This window comes from Melanerpes formicivorus, unplaced genomic scaffold (assembly GCF_026170545.1).
Source record: "Melanerpes formicivorus ecotype bairdi unplaced genomic scaffold, bMelFor1.0.p_v2 SCAF_10, whole genome shotgun sequence".
Classification (NCBI taxonomy): domain Eukaryota; kingdom Metazoa; phylum Chordata; class Aves; order Piciformes; family Picidae; genus Melanerpes; species Melanerpes formicivorus.
In genome coordinates, this window is record NW_027142362.1 from 10,865,017 (window position 1) to 10,885,885 (window position 20,869).

The 20,869-nt window shown below is 54.0% G+C and overlaps 2 protein-coding genes across 2 annotated transcripts in view; both read left to right on the forward strand.

Annotated features, from left to right (window-relative positions):
- The window catches only part of BLM (BLM RecQ like helicase), a 31,519-nt gene extending 28,053 nt beyond the window's left edge, over positions 1–3,466 (forward strand). Inside the window, exons 20-21 of the mRNA XM_068143622.1 lie at positions 1,368–1,575; positions 3,162–3,466. Coding sequence (XP_067999723.1) covers positions 1,368–1,575; positions 3,162–3,336 — 383 coding nt within the window. The 3' untranslated portion in view covers positions 3,337–3,466. The remainder of the gene's footprint in view (positions 1–1,367; positions 1,576–3,161) is intronic.
- Positions 3,467–4,445: 979 nt separating this feature from the next.
- Positions 4,446–20,251, forward strand: WDR76 (WD repeat domain 76). The gene is made up of 13 exons (XM_068143623.1): positions 4,446–4,544; positions 4,912–5,220; positions 6,100–6,192; positions 7,931–7,986; positions 10,979–11,099; positions 12,390–12,491; positions 12,582–12,625; positions 12,710–12,863; positions 13,519–13,671; positions 15,465–15,676; positions 16,443–16,595; positions 18,006–18,059; positions 19,855–20,251. Exons 1-13 carry the CDS (start codon positions 4,449–4,451, stop codon positions 20,129–20,131), a joined length of 1,824 nt encoding a protein of 607 aa, XP_067999724.1. The 5' UTR covers positions 4,446–4,448; the 3' UTR covers positions 20,132–20,251.
- Positions 20,252–20,869: the final 618 nt, after the last annotated feature.

Genomic DNA, 20,869 nt, shown 5'->3' on the forward strand with positions numbered 1-20,869 from the left:
AGGCTGCTGTTTTACAAAGCCTGTGCTGAGTTCAGAGATGAACTCAGCGTGGAGACCAGTGGCTGACCCTCCCCTGAACACAGCAGGCCACCTCTGCTGGGATCAGAGCAGCATGGCTCCTAGATCAGGCCCTGGGGCTGTGCTTTTGGAGTGGTCCATGTTGCTCTCAGAAACTGCCCTGGGTATAAACTCATGGCTGAAAACCTGACTGGAAGGATTTTATTGCACTGCCTGTGCAGAGAACCATGTCCTTGATCATCACTGAGAAGGAGCTCTCAGCCCTCTGATCCTTTCACCATTTCGTGGTGTTTGTGAACAAGTGCCATGGTTGACTCCAGTGTTTGTAGTCCATTCCATAGCTCCTTCCAGCTGATAGAAGGAAGGTGTAATGGCAGAAAGCCCCATGGTACCTAAAGAGTTTAGACAAGAAGCCAAGCTGGAGAAGATCAGGCTCTGGCCAGTGTTCTTTATGCCATGAGACAGCAGGGAGAAATTCTTCACAGTGAGGGTGGTGAGACACTGGACAGGTTGCTCAGGGAGGTTGTAGATGCCCCCCTCCCTAGAGGTGTTCAAAGTCAGGCTGGGTGGGGCCTTGAGCAACCTGGTCTCGTGGAAGGTGTCCCTGCCCATGGCAGGGGGGTGGAGCTGGATGATCTTTAAGGTCCTTTCCAACCCAAACCATTCTGTGATTCTGTGAAACCCAAAATGCCTCTGTCCTTGCTTCACACCCACCTACCAGCCACCTTTATCCCAGTCTGGAGCATCACCAGGATGAAGGCAGGCCAAAGGAGGTTCTGAGCAGGGATGTGGAGGTGCTGGAATGTGTCCAGAGAAGGGCCACAAGGATGATCAGAGGGCTGGAGCACCTCTCCTATGAGGACAGACTGAAGGAGTTGGGGCTGTTCAGTCTGGAGAAGAGAAGGCTCCGAGGTGACCTAATTGTGGCCTTCCAGTATCTGAAGGGGGCCTACAGGAAGGCTGGGGAGGGAGTTCTCAGGATCTCAGGTAGTGATAGGACTAGGGGGAATGGAATGAAGCTGGAGGTGGGGAGATTCAGGCTAGATGTGAGGAGGAGGTTCTTCACCATGAGAGTGGTGAAGCCCTGGAATGGGTTGTCCAGGGAGGTGGTTGAGGCCCCATCCCTGGGGGTGTTTAAGACCAGGCTGGATGAGGCTCTGGCCAGCCTGATCTAGTGTGGGGTGTCCCTGCCTGTGGCAGGGGGGTTGGAACTAGATGATCCTTGTGGTCCCTTCCAACCCTGAATGATACTATGATACTATGACAGACCTGTTGGCACAGCTGCTGACAGCTGTGACTGGCCCAGGCAGCATCTTGCTTTCCTTAGCCTTAACTCTGTCTGTCTGCAGAAGACGCTCCCTGCCCCAGCGTGGACACGGCCACAGGAAGCCAGGACACCCCTGAGAGCGATGAGGAGGCTGAAGATGGGGTTACAACTTCCAGCTACTTTTCCAATAATGCAAACCAAAGAAGGAAAAGGAAAAGGCCACCAAACCTCAGAGAATCCAAGAGGAAAAAGACCAGTTATGGTGGCAGCCAGCAGTTCCGCCCCAGAGGGTACGTTGCTCAGGGTCCCTTGTAACGTCCTCCAGACCGGCATGCTGATGGTCCCAAACCACACTGGTGTCCTACTGCATGGCCTTTCAGAAGGGCCTAAAAATTCTCTAGCTCTCTGCTAACAACTGCTCCACTTTGCTTCCCTGACATTTTCTGTTGCAGAGCTCCTGGTGAGGAAGGACATTGAACGAGTGTCCTCCATTTCTCACCCTCAGCTGCCACAAACTCAGCAGCGATGCTCAACCTCGGTGTGCTGCCACAACCTTTAGTAGCAGCTGACTGAATTCTGTGCTTGGGAACACAAGATTTAAAACTTTGAGGACTTGATGGAGGATTTCTCCTTCAGTCCCCAGTCCCTCATTAATTTTCTCCCTCTGCACTGTACAAGGCAGAGTATTTCTGTCAAGAGCATAAGGTTTGGATCCAGGAGGCTGCCTGGTCTTGAGCTTCTAGGGCAGATCCACCACCAAACTGTCATGGGGTGAGGACAGCCAGGGTGGGTTTCATCCTTGGGACTCCATGTCCTTGTTTTAGAAGTTCATGTCTGGTAGCAAACTGTAGCAGTTTGGAGGTCAGTGCTCCAAACCCATGCTGGTTAATGGGTGCTGAAAGGGATGCAATGGGAAAGGAGAAATGGTTGGAACAGCTCTGCCCTCCCCAAACCCTCTTTAGAAAACAGGGTGGGGGGGACATGAAAAATGGTGAGCAAAAAGTTACTGCTTGGATTTTATAGCCACACCTTTTAGAGGTTTGCTGAGCTCACAGCTTGCCCTGTGCAAAAAGGAATGGAGTGGAAGTTACCTGGTCCCTCAGCCTGGAGATTTCCCCTGGTTTGGTATGGGAGGGAGAAAACTGAGGTACCAAAGAGCTGCTGTAGGCACAACCTGGGCCTTGCCTTTCTGGGATGATTCTCTCAATGGGTGCAAGCAGTCTGCATGGGACAGAAATGGTAGTGTCCTTCGGTTGGGAGAGTTCTGGGTGGTTGGAGGAGGAGCTCTAGGTGGTACTGAGGGGCTCTCCAAAACTCTGACCTGAAGAGTCATCTAACTATTACAGATTGTAGCGGGGTTATTGGTGCAGTAACCACTCACAGCTCGCTGCTTCGAGGCTGTGTTCCTCATCACCCTGGGTGACCTCCTTAATGAGCTCACCGTGTCCTCTCCGAGGATGTCTCCCGGTTTTCCTCTGTCCGCTCGTTATTGTAGTTAACAGCAGCTCCCAGCTCTGAGGGCTTCGCTCTCACCATTGTCTCCATCCCAGCTGATCCAGTACTGGCCATTAAGTGGCGTTGACCTTGAAGTGTCACCTCAAGTAAACTATCTAAGGGGGTTAAGAGGAGTTGGGTTGGCTCAGTGTCTTGTGGCTGCTCCCTGCCCGTAGGCAAATGCCAGAGCGGCAGCCACCCTCGATTTGCATCTCAAAGGTGCTCTCTCAGCCGCGGGTGTCAAAAATTAGTAAGGTTTGAGACTGAAAGCTCAGTGTTGTGTTAAATGCGGTGGTGTGGTGCCGGTGCAGGCACAGCAGGGTGCCGAAAGGGGCCATCCAGCAGGTATCTGACACAGCTCTGGCTTGTCTTTGTTTTGCAGCAAGCACCGAAGGACCAAAAAGCCATTTGGCTCCAAGGCTCCAGCCGCTTCTGGCAGCAGCTCAGTGTCCTACAGCGTCGGTGCCACACAAGGAGCTGCTGGAAGGCTGGGGATCATGGCACCCCCCAAACCCAAAGCCAGGCACTTCCTTCAGCCTTCATACTCAGTCTTCTGACAAGAAGGTACATGCTGTACAGGACCAAGCCCCGAGGATGTAATCACTGTTTAGGACATTTGTTTTGTTGTGCCCAATTTTCTGAGCCTTGTACAGTTGTTGAATAGAAAAATCTCCGAGTAAATAAACATTTTTTAACTCAGAAGTTTCTTTGGGCCTTTCATTTTACTGTCAGCAGAGGTTTGAGTGCTTCTAGAAGCCCCATTTCAGGGAAAACACTCCATCCACCCTCCTCTCTACCCACCTGAGGGTCTGCCTGCTGCCACAGATCAGACTATTACTAGACTGAGCGTCCTGGAACATCTGCTCTCCTCCCTGCTGCTTGTGCAAGAGCTTCAGGGTTCACGACTCCCAAGACTGCTTAGGGTGAGAAAGCCCGCTGCAGCCAGCAGGGAAATTGCTATAGCAGGTTGCTCAGAGCCCCATGTAACCTGACCTGCAATGAGTGGAGGGATGGGGCATCTCCCACCTCTCTAGGCAGCCTGGGGCAGGCTCTCACCACCCTCCCTGTCAAACATTTCTCCCTCTTTTAGGTGAAATCATCATGCCTCGTCCTGTCACAACAGGCCATGATAAAAAGTCTGTCCTCTCTCCGAGCAGTGAAAGGCCATCAGGTCTTCCTAGAGCCTTGTCTCTCCAGGCTGAAGACCCCCAGCTCTCTCAGCCTGGCCTCACAGCAGAGGGCTTCCAGCCCCCACAGCATTGCTGTGGTCTCCTCTGGTCCTGCTCCAACAGGTCCCTGTCTCTGGGGTGCTGAGGACTCCAGGGCTGGCCCCAGCACTGCAGGTGAGGTGTCAGCAGAATCCCCTCCCCTCCCTTCCCCTGCTGCCCATGCCGCTGGGAACAGACCAGAAGCCCCTGCCAGCCCTGAGCCCACCCCCCATCCCCTTACTGCTGAAGCCATTCCCTCCTGCTGTCCCGCAGTGCCCAGCTGCAGCCTGGCACAGTCCCCTCACGCCTGTGCCACCCGCGTGCCTCCCGCCATCACCCCGGCTCCTTCCCGGGCTGCGCGGCGGCAGTGCCCGGCGGGAGGGCGCCGTGGGCGGGAGGCGGGGCCGGGCCGCCCCGCTGCCGCGCGGGAAGCTGCCGCTCCGCCCCGCGCCGGTCCCGCCATGGCGCTGGCCCTGCTCCCTCCGTCTCCGCTGGCCGTTACCGAGGAGCCCGAGGAGCCCGAGGAGCCGTCGCCGCGCAGCCGGCAGCGGATGCAGGTCTAGGCGGGGAGCGGCGCAATGGGGCCCCGGGAGAGCTCTGCCTGCCCGGGGGCTGGTGGGCGGTGGGCGTGGGGGGGACGGGACCGGGGGCATTGAAGAGAGGGGACCGGCGGGGAGCGGGCTGGGGGCAGAAGGGACACGCGGGGCCCCGGGGGACGATCCGGGGCAGGGAGTACGCAAGGCCCGGGGCGTACCGGGACTAGGAAGATGCAGGGCTCCGAGGAGAGGGGTCGTGAAGAGGACCATAAGGTCTGGGGGAGCCGCGGTCGGGCGGAGAGCAGGGGCGCCCGGGGCCGGGAGGCGGCTGTCAGCCGGCACCGGTCTGCCCTGCGGACACCGCCGACCTGCCCCGCTCCCTTCCCAGGAGTCCACCCCGGCGGCCCAGGCCGAGCTGCCGCTGAGCGGGAGGCGGAAGGCAGAGCGGGAGCAGGCGGCCTGGCGGCCGCGGGTGCTGCTCACGCCCCTGGCCGTGGCTGGCCGGCGGCCGCTGACGCAGAAGCGGCTCCTAAGCGCCTACGATGAGGCGGAGGAGAGAGCCCCGGCGGGCAAAAGGCTCTGCCCGCAGGGCCCCCGGGACCCCGCCTCGGAACCCGGCTCGGCACCTGCTAACGGCTTGAACGGCAGCTGGGAGGCAGAGAGCGACGGGAGCGAGGAGGAGGAAGAAGAGCTGTCGGTGAGTGACCGCGGGGACCCTGCCGGTGCGGGGACCCTGCCGGTGCGGGGACCCTGCCGGTGCGGGGACCCTGCCGGTGCGGGGACCCTGCCGGTGCGGGGACCCTGCCGGTGCGGGGACCCTGCCGGTGCGGGGACCCTGCCGGTGCGGGGACCCTGCCGGTGCGGGGCTGCCCGGCTCTGAGGTGCTTCCCAAAGCAGTGCCAGTGCCAGCGGAGAGCAGTTCGCTCCTGGCAGACAGGGGTCAAGGAGTTTGTTCTGCAGCTCTCAAGATTTACACTCACTGCTTTATAAAAGTAAAGTTTGGAAGTAATTTTTTCCCCTTCTGACCTCTCGGACTGGTACTAAACTCTCCTCGTTTTGCCCTTTCAGCATGTCTAAGGGATGCACAAAATGCTCCTGCTGTCGTAAAACCCAGTAGTGGAAGCCCCCAGCATCATCTTGTGCCCTTCCTGTCACAGCTAGGATAAAAGGCATGAGATAATGAGAGTTTGGTCAGCATCCATTTGTGTTTCAAGCCCCATTTCGGCTTCTCAAGCCCACCTGCTAGAAAAGATCAGCGTGAACAGATTATGTTTTGTTTCATATTTGCTGTGTTGCTGAAGTTTTTGGTTGCTTTTGAGTCATTTCAGTGCCATTTTTGTTCTGATGGGCTGCCCTTTCTGCAGAGCTAATGCCAAGAGGAGGATTTGTGATGCAAGAGCTACCTAGGTGGATAAATTTGGGTGCTAGTCTGGGATCAGCCCAATTTTCTGCTTACTTACAAAGATATCCAACCACTTTTTAATTGTTTAGACAATCCAGCCAGAGGCTGACCTCCCAAAAGCCAGGGACAGCTGTGGCAGGTAGGATGAGGAGTAAGTGGTTTTTCTCTTTGTAGGATGGACACTCCCAGCTGTCAGCCTATGAAAGGAAGAGGCTGAAGAACATCACAGAAAATGCCAAGTTCTTTGCCTCTCTGCAGCTGCACGAGGTTTGTGTGGAGTCTGAGCAGCTCCAAAATGCTCTCTTCAAGTGTGATGATGACTGAACTTGTTTGGGGAACCCTTCTTAGGAAAGGCAGGAAGCCCTCTGCTGTGAAGCCAGGCTGAGAGAGTTGGGGTTGTTCAGTCTGGAGAAGAGAAGGCTCCAGGGAGACTTTCTGGTGGCCTTTCGGTGCTTCAAGGGACTGATCAGAAAGATGGGGAGAGAATTTTGAGCAGGGCCTGTTGTGACAGGACAAGGGGGGATGGTTTGAACTAAAAGAGGGAGATCCAGACTGGAGAGAAGGGAGAAATGTTTGACACTGCCCTGTCTGGCTGTGTCTGGTGGACAAGGGCACATCAGAATTCCTCCCATGCTGGGAGAAGTTTTGCTAGGTTTAGGCTGTCACGTGAGCAGGTCCAGGTCTTTGCCTGCTTTCTGCACTCCTTCATTCCCCTAGTTACATTTTACATTTTAGTTCATAATATCTCCCTTTTCTGGCAGCAGCAAGGGAATTGCCTTCTTGGATGGCTGCATGATTGCTTCTGATTGTACCGGGCTGCAGGGCATGGCTGGGCCTGCCTAGGAGGTGATAAGATGCTCCACCATCAGGCTGAGACTTGAGTAAAGCCAACTCCTTTTCTTCCAGTTACCCTCAGAAGGGTCAGGAGAGGTCAGGCAGGTTGTAACCACAGCCCTGAGCTGAGCAGTGCAGCCTAGAGAAAGTCATCTTGGTTACCAGTGCTAACCAGTGTGGTCTGTCAGACCCAAGGAGCAGGTCAGTCTCTTCACGACAGGGTTGGTGCTGCTTTGGCTGGGGAAGCAGAGGAGCACTGTGGTGCTCTTGGTGGTTGTAACTGGACAGATCTGAGCTTTGCTCCTTGGATCCTGGGTTCAATTTTGGGGCTGTCACTCCCAGGAAGCATATTAGGGAGCTGGAGCAGGTCCAGAGAAAGGCAATGAAGCTGGTGAAGGGTCTGGAGAACAGGGCTGGTGAGGAGCAGCTGAGGGAACTGGGGGTGTTTAGTCTGGAGAAAAGAGGTTGAGGGGAGACTTTCTGGCTCTCTACAGCTCCCTGAGAGGAGATTGGAGCCAAGTTGTGGTCAGTCTCTTCTCACAAGGGACAGGACAAGAGGAAAAGGCCTCAGGTTGCCCCAGGGGAGGTTTAGGTTGGACATGAGGAGCAACTTTTTCCTCTTGAGGGTTTTCAGGGGCTGGGCCAGGCTGCCCAGGGCAGTAGTGGAGTGGGTTTCAAAGCTGTGGAAATGTGATGCTGAGGGCCATGGTTTGGTGGTGAGCTGGCAGTGCTGGCTTTATGGTTTGATTCTGTGATCTTAAAAGATCTCTTCCAACCCAGACCTTTCTGTGATTGATTGTCTGGAGTCTAAAGGAGCTAGGTGTCTGTCTTCACAGTGTAGTGGAGAAGGCTGAGCATGGAGGCCTCTCTGGCTGCAGGTTCTACTTTGTCTTTCTGTGGTGTGGAGCAGTTTAGAACATCTCCTTGTTTGTTTGTGCAGAGCATCCAGATCTTGCTGGGTGTTCTTCACAGAGATCAGGGCTGTCTTCTGGTGCATGGAAGCAAAGTGGACATGACACAGCTTGATGTTTAAGCCTCACTCTTTTCAGTGTTGCTGTAAATATTGCAGTATCCTTCATGGCAGCCTTTAGCTGGTTGGGTTTCATGCAGGGTTCATCTTCTACCCTTGTTGTATTTGTGTCTAATCTGTTTGGTTTTCTTCTCTCTTAAGTCAGCAGCAAGACTTCACCGGCTGGCAACCAAAAGACAATCTCCTGCCACTAAAAGGTAAAATATCATGGAATGGTCTGGGTGGGAAGGGACCTCCAGAGGTCATCTAGTTCCAAGCCCCTCTGCAGCAAGCAGGAGCATCCTCAACTAGATCAGGCTGCCCAGAGCCTTTGAGTATCTCCAGGCATGGGGCCCCAACCACCTCCTTGGGCAACCTGTTCCAGTGTTCCACCACCCTCATAGTAAAGAACCTGTTCCTAATATCCAATCTGAATCTGCTCTTCGGTAGTTTGAAGACACTGCCTCTTGTCTTATCACCACAGGCCTTTGTAAACAGTCTCTAGCCTTCTTGTAGCCCCCTTCAGGTCTTCCTGGAGCCTCCTCCAGGCTGAACAGCTCCAGCTCCTTCAGCCTGTGCTTGTAGCAGAGGTGCTCCAACCCCCTGATCATTTTCATGGCCCTCCTCTGGACCTGCTCCATCAGGTCCACGTCCTCCCTATATTGAGGGCTCCAGAGCTGGATGCAGTACTCCAGATGAGGTCTTACCAGAGCAGAGTAAAGTAGTAGAATCACCTCTCTGAATCTGCTGGTCACATATCTTTTGATGCAGCCCAGGATGTGATTTGCCTTCTGGGCTGCAAGTGCACACTGCAGGAGTTTTGTGCCCTTGGGTGCTGTTTCAGCACTTCCTGCTGCAGAGAGGGGGAGAGCTCATGAAGAGTGTGTCCCTATAAAGCTAAACCTGAGCAGCTGACCCTCCTGAGCTCCTCCAGGCAGGGCCTCTCTTCTGCCTTGCTGTGAAAGCAGGTGATAGGATGATTGTCCTTGTCATCACACTACTGCATGGATTCCTTTTGTGGTGTTTGGCCCCAAGGTGTTTCAAGCACTTTTCCTTCTTGTGATGGTATTTTTGTATTGGCTAAAGAAGGAAATGGTAAATGAGGGAAAGAAATGATGGGAGAAGGTGGGGGAGGGAAGAAGAAGGAAAGAACTAGGTGCAAAAGAGAGAGAAATCAGTCAGTGTAGGAGAAGAGACACTTCACACAATCACAGAATGGGAGGGGTTGGAAGGGACCTCTAGAGATCACCCAGTCCAACCCCCCGGCCAAGGCAGGGTCACCTAGAGAAGGTCACACAGGAACACATCCAGGTGGGTTTGGAATGTCTCCAGAGATGAAGACTCCACCTCTCTGAGCAGCCTGCTCCAGTGCTCTGTCACCCTAACATTAAAGTTCCTCAAGTTTAGGTGGAACTTCTGATGTTGCAGTTTGTGCCTGTTACACCTTGCCCTGTCACAGGGCACCACTGATAAAAGCCTGGTCCCACCCACCCTTGAAGTATTGATCAGCATTGATAAAATCCCCTCTCAGGCTGCTATTCTCCAGACTAAAAAGCCCAGATCCTCTCAGTCTTTCTCCTTGCAGAGATGTCCCACTCCCCTCAGCATCTTTGCAGCCCTTGTGCTGTACCCTCTCTGGGAATCTTTGAATAGGGAGCTCAGAACTGGTCTCCAGTGTTCCAGATACAGCCTCATCACAGCAGAGTAGAGGGGGAGCAGAACCTCCTTCAACCTGCTGGCCACACTCTTGATGCACCCCAGGATGTCATTGGCCTTCTTGGCTCATGGGTGTAGAATCAGAATTGTCAGGGTTGGAAGGGACCTCAAGGATCAGCCAGTTCCAACCCCCTGCCATGGGCAGGGACACTTCACACCAGATCAGGTTGCTCAGAGCCACATCCAGCCTGGCCTTCAAAACCTGCAGGGATGAGGCTTCCACCAGTTCCCTGGGCAACCTGTGCCAGTCTCTCACCACCCTCATGGGGAAGAACTTCTTCCTAACATCCAATCTGAATCTACCCATTCCTATTTTTGTTCCATTCCCTCCAGTCCTATCACTCCCTGACACCCTAAAAAGTCCCTCCCCAGCTTTCTTGTAGGCCCCCTTCAGATACTGGGAGGCCACAATAAAGTCTGCTCAGAGCCTTCTCTTCTCCACACTGAATAGCCCCAACTCTCTTAAGCAGGTGTGGGTCAGGCTCTTCTCCCAGGCAGCTAGTGACAGGACAAGAGGGCATGGTATGAAGCTGTGCCAGGGGAGGTTTAGGTCGGATGTTGGTAAGCACTTCCTCACAGAGAGGCTGATTAGGCACTGGGATAGACTGCCCAGGGAGGTGGTGGAGTCACCATCACTAGAGGTCTTTAAGAATGGATGTGGTACTTGGTGGCATGGTTTAACTGATGTCCTGGTGTCAGGTCACAGGCTGGGCTTGATGATCTCAGAGGTCTTTTCCAGCCTCTCTCAGTCTGTCCTCATAGGAGAGGTGCTCCAATGACATCCTGGTGTCCACCAGCACTGCCAGGTCCTTTTCCCTGGAGCTGCTCTGCAGTGCCAAAGCAGCAAAACTGAGTAAAAGAGTGAGCTGGGTGATGAAGGTGGGGAGAGCTGAGCAGAGCAGCGAGTGGAGGATGAATTATGGATAAGGGCTGGGGAGGGAAGCAGCAGTGGCAGGATGTCTTACAAGCAGAATCAAAGCGCAGCGCCGCGCGTCGCTGCCCGCCCGGTCTGTTCTGGGCTGTCACTGCTGGCTCAAGTGACAACCTCCTGAAGGGACCCAGAGCCAGCCAGGCTGGAAGTGTGGGAGCTGCACACCTGAGCCTGCTCTGCTGCCCCAGCATCCTGCCTGCATGCAGGGCACTTGGGTTGTGCCTGATTGTGGTGTTGGGAGCTGCACACCTGAGCCTGTGCCCCAGCCTCATGCCTGCATGCAGGGCACTTGGGTTGTGCCTGATTGTGGTGTTGGGAGCTGCACACCTGAGCCTGTGCCCCAGCATCCTGCCTGCATGCAGGGCACTTGGGTTGTGCCTGATTGTGGTGTTGGGAGCTGCACACCTGAGCCTGTGCCCCAGCATCCTGCCTGCATGCAGGGCACTTGGGCTGTGCCTGATTGTGGTGTTGGGAGCTGCACACCTGAGCCTGCTCTGCAGCCTGGTCCCTGCATGGAGGACTTTTGGGTTGTGTCTGATGCTGAAGTGTTTTGGTTGCTGTAGAGCAAAGCCCAAGAAGGCAGAAGAGGAGCCGGTGCGGCGGAGATCCATGCGCCTGCAGCGAGTGGAGCCCGCCGGGATTGCCGTGCCAGAGGTGTCCACCCAGCCCAGTGTAGAGGAATATGTAAGATGGGGAATGCTTGGAGGAGATGTGAGGGGGGTGTGTGTGTAGGGGGGACAGAGGCTTTGCAGCCCCACTGCTGGTGAAGCTGGGTGACACCAGCTGTCATTGCTGAGCTGCTTGTGAAGCCCTCAGAAATGGGAAGGTGCTCTGAGCAGTGGCACTGATGAAAGCTGAGTTCTTAACCACTCAAACATCTTGAGCTGCAGCTTTCCCATGTCCTCTCCAAAAGTCAGACACTGTTTTGTGAGCCAGGGTGGTGAAGTAGTGCAGCTTTGGGTGATCTGAAGTGCCCTGAGGTCAAAACCTTCTGCATTTTCACCAGCCTATGTAAACAGAGAAAGTTAGGGGTTGGAAGGGACCTCTAGAGGTCATCAAGTCCAAACCCCCTGCCAAAACAGGATCACCTAGGGCAGGCCACACAGAAGCACATCCAGATGGGTTTTGGAAGTCTCCAGAAAATGAAGCTCCACAGCATTCTCACACCAAAGAAATGTCCTGCTCAGATGGAACCTACTGGGCTCCAGTTTGTGCCCACTGCCCCTTGCCCTGTTGCTGGGCACCACTGAGAAGAATCTAGACCCATCCTCTTAAACACACCCCACACCCCCTTTAGCTCTTGCTGGGCTTTGAGCAGATCCCCTCTCAGGCTGCTCTTCTCTACACTCAGTCTCAGGTCTCTCAGCCTTTCCTCATCAGACAGCTGTTCTAGTCCCTTACCACCCTCATAGCCTCCCTTGGACTCTCTCCTGTAGTTCCTTGTCTCTCTTGAACTGGGGAGCCTGGAACTGGACACAGTGCTCCAGATGTGGCCTCAGTAAGGCAGAGTAGAAGGGCAGAACCTCCCCTGCCCAGCCCATAGACGTGAGCAGCTTCAAATTCCCAGCTTTGCTCTCCTGGTTTGATATTCTTTGGCTGCAAGTTCTGACCTGGTTTTGTTTGCTGCCTTTCTGAAGCAGCAGGGGGAAGTTGTGTGGCCCTGCATTTCAATCTTCCATGGTGCTGCAGAATGGAGCTCAGTCTGTAGTACAGAGCAGCTCAGCTCTGCTGGAGTGCCAGGAAGGGGAGGGACACCGCACAAGGCAGCTCTTTGTCTCTGCTGTTGTGCTCAGTCGAGTTCTCTTTATCTCTGTAATGAGATTTTGATAACACACTTTGGGGGGTGTTTTATTGTTTATTTCTCCTATTGCCACAGATTGGTTCTCAGGCTCTCTGGGCTGTGGAAAGGAACAAACTCACCCTGTTTTCAGCTGGGGGTGTTTTGAGTTAACAAAGATGCTGCTGTCATTCCAGCCTCAGGTTCCAGCTGGACCTCTGCCCATGCTTCCAGAAGATCAGGGGGGAGACAGTAAATTGACAGAGGACTTGCTGGCTGTGTGGATGAGCGTAAGTGAGGTAATTGTTGGTTGCCTTCAGTTATTTGGGGGGGGAAGATAATTGGCCTTGGGTTCTGCTTTTTGGTAAATGTTTCCTTTCTGTCTGCAGGTGGAAGCTAATGAAGCTGAGAAGCACACACCTGACATGGAAAGGTGAGCTGAAGACAGCAGCTGGAGGTGGGCTTCTTGTTATTTCCTCTTCTATGGAGTCACTGAGGTGTTGGTGGTGTTGTGTAGATACCAGGAGAACCTGGACAGAATGGTGCTGAGCGAGGAGAACATCAAAAAGGTGGTGAAGCACCGAGTGTGCTCTATGGCCATCCATCCTTCAGAGAGCATCATCTTCCTGGCAGCTGGAGACAGGAATGGGCAGATTGGTCTGTGGAACGTGGTGAGTTGGCTCTTCACCTGGCAGAGCCGTGCTTGGTGGGGTGGACACAGTCTCAAGCTGCATCAGGGGAAGTTTAAGCTCGAGGTGAGGAGAAAGTTCTTCCCTGAGAGAGTCGTTAGCCATTGGAATGTGCTGCCCAGGGAGGTGGTGGAGTCACCATCCCTGGAGGTGTTCAAGAGGGGATTGGATGTGGCACTTGGTGCCATGGTCTAGTCATGAGTTCTGTGGTGACAGGTTGGACTCGATGATCTTTGAGGTCTCTTCCAACCTTGGTGATACTGTGACACGGGTGGGACACAGCCTGGAGTGTCCTTTGGCCCAGCTGAGGCTTTCCCTATCCTTGGGGCTGACACCAGGGTGCCTGTTGGCTTTGAGGCTTCCCAGAATGGCTTGAAAGATCTGTCTGGTCCTTGGTTTAATGGGAGGAGAGGTTGCAGTAGTGATTTTGGGGGCAGAGTGGAGGAAAATGTTTCTCTGTCTGAAATATGACTGCTAGTGAGGGCCGAAGCTGCAGCACGGCACGGAGAGGATCCAGCTCCGACAGCAGGTCCCTGGTGGCAGCACCACAGCTGGGCTTTGGGGAGTGAGGAGAAGATGATGCTTAGGGGTTTGAGGAGTTTGTCCAGACTGTGGGCAGGACTGTGGTGTTTTGCAGGACTGCAGGTCTGAGGAGGGAGCCCACAGCTTCACTGTACACAACAACTCAGTCAACTGCATGAATTTCTGCCCCGGTAACCCTGCTCAGCTGCTGTCCCTCAGCACTGACACCCTGCGCTGCGCCGATGTCACCAGGGCTCTCTTCGATGAGGTGAGTGCCCTCTGGCTCTGCTGCAGGCCCCCTGGAGCCTCTTGGTGTGAGCTGATGGGAAGTTCTGCTCTTGTTCTACTGCAGTTGTTGATTTCCAGAGTTTAGGAAAGATGCTGAGTTGCTGGAAGGTGTCCAGAGAAGGGCAACAAAGCTGGGGAGGGGTTTGGAGCACAGCCCTGTGAGGAGAGGCTGAGGGAAGAGGAGAAGAGGAGGCTCAGGGGAGACCTTATTGCTCTCTACAACTACCTGAAGGGAGGTTGTAGCCAGGTGGGGGTTTGGTCTCTTCTCACAGGCAACCAGCAGCAGAACAAGAGGACACAGTCTCAAGCTGTGCCAGGGGAGGTTTAGGCTGGAGGTTAGGAAGAAATTCTTCATGGAAAGAGAGATTTGCCATTGGGATGTGCTGCCCAGGGAGGTGGTGGAGTCACCATCCCTGGAGGTGTTTAGGAAGAGACTGGATGGGGTGCTTGGTGCCATGGTTTAGTTGATTAGATGGTGTTAGGTGATAGGTTGGACTGGATGATCTCAAAGGTCTTTTCCAACCTGGTCTGGTCTGATCTGGTCTATTCTATTCTATTCTGGTCTATTCTATTCTATTCTGGTCTATTCTGTTCATTTCAATACCCCTGCTGCCATGGACAGGGGCATCTTTCAACAGACCAGGTTGCTCAAGGCTTCACCCACCCTGGCCTTGAACACTTTCAGGGATGAGGTATCCACAGCTTCTCTGGGCAACCTGTTCCAGAGCTTCCCCACTCCTCACTGTAAAGAACTTAAAATAAGTTGGTGTGTCAGCAGTGTTCATTCTCCCTGCTGTCAGGTAACAGAACAAGAGGAAATGGCCTGAAGTTGTGCCAAGAAGGTTGAGGACAGGTTAGGAAAAAATCTCTTTCTGCAAGAGTGGTCAGGCACTGGCACAGGCTGCCCAGGGAGGTGGTGGAGTCACCATCCCTGGAGGTGTTCCAGAAATGTGTGGCCATGGCACTTGGGGCCATGGTTTGGTGGCCATGGTGGTGCTGGGTTGATGCTTGGACTTGATGATCTTAGAGGCCTTTTCCAACCTGAGCAGTTTTGTGCCCAGGTGGCCAGGAGGGCCAATGGCATCCTGGCCTGCATTAGGAACAGTGTGGCCAGCAGGAGCAGGGAGGTCATAGTGCCCCTGTACTCTGCTTTGGTTAGGTCACACCTTGAGTCCTGTGTCCAGTTCTGGGCCCCTCAGTTTAAGAAGGACATTGAAACACTTGAAGGTGTCCAGAGAAGGGCAACAAGGCTGGGGAGAGGCCTTGAGCACAGCCCTGTGAGGAGAGGCTGAGGGAGCTGGGGTTGTTTAGCCTGGAGAAGAGGAGGCTCAGGGGTGACCTCATTGCTCTCTACAACTACCTGAAAGGTGGTTGTAGCCAGGAAGGGGTTGGCCTCTTCTCCCAGGCAACCAGCACCAGAACAAGGGGACACAGTCTCAAGCTGTGCCAGGGGAGGTTTAGACTCGAGGTGAGGAGGAAGTTCTTCACCGAGCGAGTCATTCGTCATTGGAACGGGTTGCCCAGGGAGGTGGTTGAGTCATCGACCCTGGAGGTGTTCAAGAGGAGATTGGACGTGGCACTTGGTGCCATGGTCTAGGCATGGGGTCTGTGTTGATAGGTTGGACTCGATGATCCTCGAGGTCCTTTCCAACCTAAGTGATACTGTGATACTGTGATTCTGAGGGAGAGCATGAAATGTGTTTTGGGTGTTGTGACCAGCTCCCTGTCTTCCCTTGAGCCAGTTTGGTTACCTCTGCCCCTTCCTGTGCCCAGATCTACCAGGGTGAGCAGCTGTCCTCCTTCGACTTCCTGGGCGCCGGTGGCTCCACGGCAGTGGTAGGGCAGTGGACCGGTGACATCCTCGTGGTGGACAGGCGGACCCCAGGAGCATCTCCAGAGCTGTCTGCAGACATTGGCTTCACAAGGACGAGGACAGTGCACGTTCACCCAGTGCACAAGCAGTATTTCATGGCTGCTGGCTCCACGTACGTAGCTCGGCACCTGCCGCACCTGCTTTCAGTCTCCGTGGTGGAGTCTGACCCCAGCTGAAAGCAGCACGCCTGGAGGGCAGGAGAAGCTGGTGATCAGGCAGTCTGTCAGCCTTGGGCTATGGCCAAGCCTTGCTTGGTCTTCAGAAACAGAGGTTTTGGTTCTTAGCAGGATGTAAGGTGTGATAGACCTTGATTTTCCTTCCCTGAAGGGTTAAATCTTGGAGAGCTGAGCTTCAAGCACTGCTGGACTGATAAGAGGAGAGAGCCTTGGCCTTGATGGCTTGTGAGCTGTGGGAACAGTGCAGCAGTGTGGTTGGAGGAGGGCAGATAGCTGCTTATGAATGGTTGTTATGATCTGAGAGTGTGAGACTTCACATCCAGCAGATTGAGATAACAGAGTCCCTGGTTCCAGTCATAAACTGCTTCTGTGTTGTGTTAGCTTTTATAAAGAAGGATTTTGCATGCTAAAGTGGACACCTGGCCTGCATCAGGCTGAGTCCTGTCTCTTAACTTGCCCCCCTGGGCAGTGGGTGCAGCTGGCTGGCTACAGCGTGGTCTTGGGAATCCCTTTTTTGACAGCGCAGAGGGATTGGTTTGGGCTGGTTTTGGTGCTCTCAGAATGCTCTGGAGCCACTGGCTGTTCTGAGCTGGAGCTCTGAACACAGCTCAACATGAAACCTGTGAGGTCTCTGGAGTGGGTTTTGGTAAGTGGAGGGTGACTGTGTGGCTGGCACCTCCTGAAGCCTTCCGTGTGTTGCAGGGACGTTGCCGTTTACGACGTACGGTACCTGAAGACCAGGAAGAACAAGCCTGTGAGCTCCCTTCAAGGACACACCAAAAGTGTGGCTTCTGCTTACTTCTCACCAGTCACTGGGCACAGGGTGGTGACAGTGTGTGCTGATGACAAGCTGAGGTGAGAGGAACCCTCTGTATGGAAAATGGCAGCTGGTGTTTCAGTGTTGCCGATGTCTCCTCTCTGCAGTGCTGCTTTGAGTGAGAACACAGCAAATTCTGTAACCCTTCAGCAGGACCCAGCCCCAGAGCTGGCTCATGAATCCAAAACCACAAAGTGTTGAGAAGGTGAATGGACTTCTAGCTTCTAGCACTGGAAATGGTGATGCTGGCAGCTCCTTGTAACCACTCTGCCCTGAGGCAACTCAAGCTGCTGTGAGTTGTGGTAGAGACCTGAGGGTTTAGCTCCTTTTTGAGTTGTGTGTCCACTGCTCAGGCAATTCCCTGTGTCAACACCTCACTGCATCTGTGTGTCCCTCATGGACATGTTTAGGGGTCCTGAATTATACTGGGCCATGGCAGGGACAGATGGGTGGCCCAGTTGTGTGCTGTTAGTAGATGAGTAAGTTCAGGTCTTCTGGAAAGAGTCTGAACATCTGCAGCTGTGGCAGTGTTTTGTGGTCCATCTGGGAAAGGGATTTTCTTTCCTCCCCTTGCACACCCAGAGGAAGGAGCTCTCTGTGAGTCCTCTCTGTGGCTGCAGCCCTTCCCTCTGGGGGATTTACTGCAAATCATTTAAGATTTGTCCTCCTCAGTAAAAGCTCAGCTACAAAAATAGTAAATCCTTGGTGCTAACAGAGAAGGGGCAGAGCACAAAATGGATCTGAGCAAACTGGGATGTTGGTGCCTGACAGTGAGCTCCAGATTCACTGCTTCCTCCCCAGGAAAAAAAACCAGCTTTTAACTCAGGTCCTTGGTGGAATTTCCACCCTGGGTAGTGGGTCCTGGCAGGTTATCAGGGTGAGGGAGAGCCGAGAATGGGAGTGGATGGTTGGACTCAATGATCTCAGTTCTGTGGTCTGTGGGTGACCTGAGCTGATGAGCCTGAGGAGGTCCTGGCACTGGGAGCTGTTTGTGGTGGGGTTTCACTCCTGCCTGTGTTTGCTGTGTTCTCCCCTGGGCAGGTTAATGTGCAGGGGATACAGGGCTGGAGGATCCCAGCAGGCCTCAGACTCATGGTATCATAGAACCGTTTAGGTTGGAAGGGACCTTTAAGGGTCATCTAGTCCAACCCCCTTGCTATGGGCACCTTCCACTAGAGGAGGTTGCTCAGAGCCTTGAGCACAAACCATTCCTCTTCTCTTCCTGTGGCAGCTTTCAGAAGGGATGAGCCCCAGTTCCAGATGAAAGCAGATCCCATTCAGAGAGCACATTTGGTGCTTTCACTGGCAGTGGTGGTGGTTGTCTGTCATGTGCTGCTTGTCACTGCACTTCAGGCTCTGCTGTGGTCTGAAGGTGCTGGGCTGTGCTCTCTGAGGAGAGTTCTGCCCTTTGAACATGCACATTGCTGACTCACTCTTCTGTGTTGCAGGGTCTACGACACCACCTCTTTGTCCTCGACTGTGGCAGCCCTCAGAACCATCAAGTAAGCTGGGGACACCAGGGCTGGGGGCAGCATGCTGTGGCTGTCCTGCTACAGTGGCATAAGTGATGGGTGGGCAGAGGCTATGTGGTGCTGTGTGTCCAGCCTGAGGACTCTCATTGCCTGAGAACTTGCCCTCTTCGTGGATGCAGTCATGCACAAAGCATGACCAGGGCACAGCCTGATTTTGCACAAAGGCTGCAGGGCACCATCAGTGTCCTCCTGAGCTGCATGGACCAGACCCTTCTGTGAGTCCTGAGATGTATCAGAGATTACTTTCTAGGGGTAAAGCACAAGGCCTGGGTGGAGAGCCAACACCTCTGTGCTCCAGAAGGGCAAGTTGTGTCAAGAGTGCTTGCTGAGGAGCTGGAACTCCTGCTTGGAAATCCTTAGTTTGCTTTATCAAAAAGGCTTGAGGCAAGCTGGGGACAGACTTCTGAGCAGGGCCTGTTGTGACAGGACAAGGGGTGGTGGTTTGAACTAAAAGAGGGAGATTCAGACTGGGGAGAAGGGAGAAATGTTGGACAGTGAGGGTGGTGAGAGCCAGGCCCAGGTTTCCCAGAGGAGGTGGTGTATGCCCCATGCCTGGACCCACTGCAGGTCAGGTTGGTTGGCTCTCTGAGCGACCTGCTCTGGTTGCAGCTGTCCCTGCTGACACAGTCCCATATGTCCAAGTATTCTCTGCATTGTCTTCTTCACCCATCCCAGGATAGTGACTCCCTGAATGTCTCTGAGCAGCAGGGTCTGAAGGCACTGGTGGTTTTCAAGGTGAGGAAGATGAGGTCAACCATACAGGGGCATCAATGACAATAGTTAAAAATACTCTGAAGAGTATGGGATCTGTCTTAATTAATGAGATTTAAGAGAGATTTATGGGGAGACCTCAGAGCTGCATTCCAGTATCTGAAGGGCCCTACAGGAAGGCTGAGGAGGGACTGTTTAGAAGGGCCTGTGGTGATAGGACAAGGGGCAATGGTTTGAAACTGGAGCAGGAGAGATGTAGGTTGAATGAGGCAATGAGGCTGGGGAGAGGCCTCGAGCACAAACCCTAAGAGGAGAGGCTGAGGGAGCTGGGGTTGTTTAGCCTGGAGAAGAGGAGGCTCAGGGGAGACCTTCCTGCTCTCTACAACTACCTGAAGGATGGTTGTAGCCAGGAGGGAGCTGGTCTCTTCTCTCAAGCAACCAGCACCAGAACAAGAGGACACAGTCTCAAGCTGCACCAGGGGAAGTTTAGGCTCGGGGTGAGGAGAAAGTTCTTCCCAGAGAGAGTTGTTAGCCATTGGAATGTGCTGCCCAGGGAGGTGGTGGAGTCACCACCCCTGGAGGTGTTCAAGAGGGGATTGGACGTGGCACTTGGTGCCATGGTCTAGTCATGAGGTCTGTGGTGACAGGTTGGACTTGATGATCTTTGAGGTCTCTTCCAACCTTGGTGATTCTGTGACATAAGGAGGAAGCTGTTCACAATGAGGGTGGTGAGACACTGGAGCAGGTCATCCAGAGATGTGTTTGAGGCCCCATGTCTGGGCATTCAAGGTCAGACTCTGTGTGGCCCTGGGCAGCCTGATCTAGTTGGAGGTGTCCCTGCTGCCTGCAGGAGGGTTGGACAAGATGACCTTTGAGGGTCCCTTCCAACCTGATGCCATCTGTTGCACGGCAGTGGCTCAGCAGTAGTGGTGGGATGGTGACCTCCAGGCAAGCGGTTGGGCTTGGCGTCAAAGGTCTCTTCCAACCTCCACAGCTCTGTGGGTCAACATTAACAGCATCTCTCTCTTCTTCTCCTGCTTCACTTCCCTTGAAGACACAACAACAACACGGGGCGCTGGCTGACCCGCTTCAGAGCCGTCTGGGACCCCAAGCAGGAGGACTGCTTCGTGGTGGGCAGCATGGTGCAGCCGCGGCAGATAGAAGTCTTCCAGGACACAGGGAAGCTGCTGCATGCCTTCTGCAACCCAGACTGCCTGGCCTCAGTCTGCTCCATCAACGTGCTTCACCCCAGCAGGAACATCTTGGTGGGTGGCAACTCCAGTGGCCGCCTTCACGTCTTCAAAGAAGAAACCACAGGGCTCAGAAGTTGATTTTCTTCCCTCCCCCACTCCCCTTCACTGAATTTGTTTAATCTGTTGGAAGCTGTTCCTAAATTTGCTCAGGACCTAAAGTTAATTTTAAAAAGATGGAGAATAAATCTTCTAAAGCTACCTTTGGCTTTTCCTTTAATTGAGATAGAACATTAATCCTGCCATGACAGGGACTTCAAGGTTTTGATGAGGGAAGCTGGAGCACCACTTCTCTGCCAGCTTGTGTGGTGACCCTGTCAGCTCTTGGGGGCAGCAGGTGTTCAGCAGCCATGACTTCAGCAAAAATGTGGCCCTAAATGAGATGTCTGATGCCTAATTAAATCCTCCTGCAAGTGGAAGGAAGGTCTCTGTGGGCTGATGCTGCTGGGCACAGTTCCCAGGGAAGCTTCATGGCTGTGTGTTGAACAGGGGGTGGGCATGGACCTTTGGAGCAGGGCCAGAGGAGGACACACCAATAACTGGAGAGCTGGAAGCCCTCTGCTGTGAAGCCAGAGAGAGATCTAAGATTGTTCAGCATGGAGAAGAGAATCCTTCAGGGAGACCTGGTGGCCTATCAGGACTTGAAGGGGCTGAGAGCAAAGATGAGAAAGGGGCTGCCCAAAGAGGTGGTGGAGTCTCCTCTGGCCATGGTGATCCTGGGCAGGCTGCTGAGGGTGCTCCTGCTGGAGCAGGGGGGTTGGACTTGGATGATCTGCAGAGGTCCCTTCCAGCCCCTCACCATGCTGGGATGGTGTGGAG

Excerpts from the sequence above, each read along its gene's own strand:
- WDR76 (XM_068143623.1), top strand. The coding sequence starts at position 4,449 with ATGGCGCTGGCCCTGCTCCCTCCGTCTCCGCTGGCCGTTACCGAGGAG. Across the intron at positions 6,193-7,930 it reads CCTCTCTGCAGCTGCACGAG|TCAGCAGCAAGACTTCACCG; the intron begins GTTTGTGTGGAG and ends TTCTCTCTTAAG. Across the intron at positions 12,864-13,518 it reads AGATTGGTCTGTGGAACGTG|GACTGCAGGTCTGAGGAGGG; the intron begins GTGAGTTGGCTC and ends GGTGTTTTGCAG.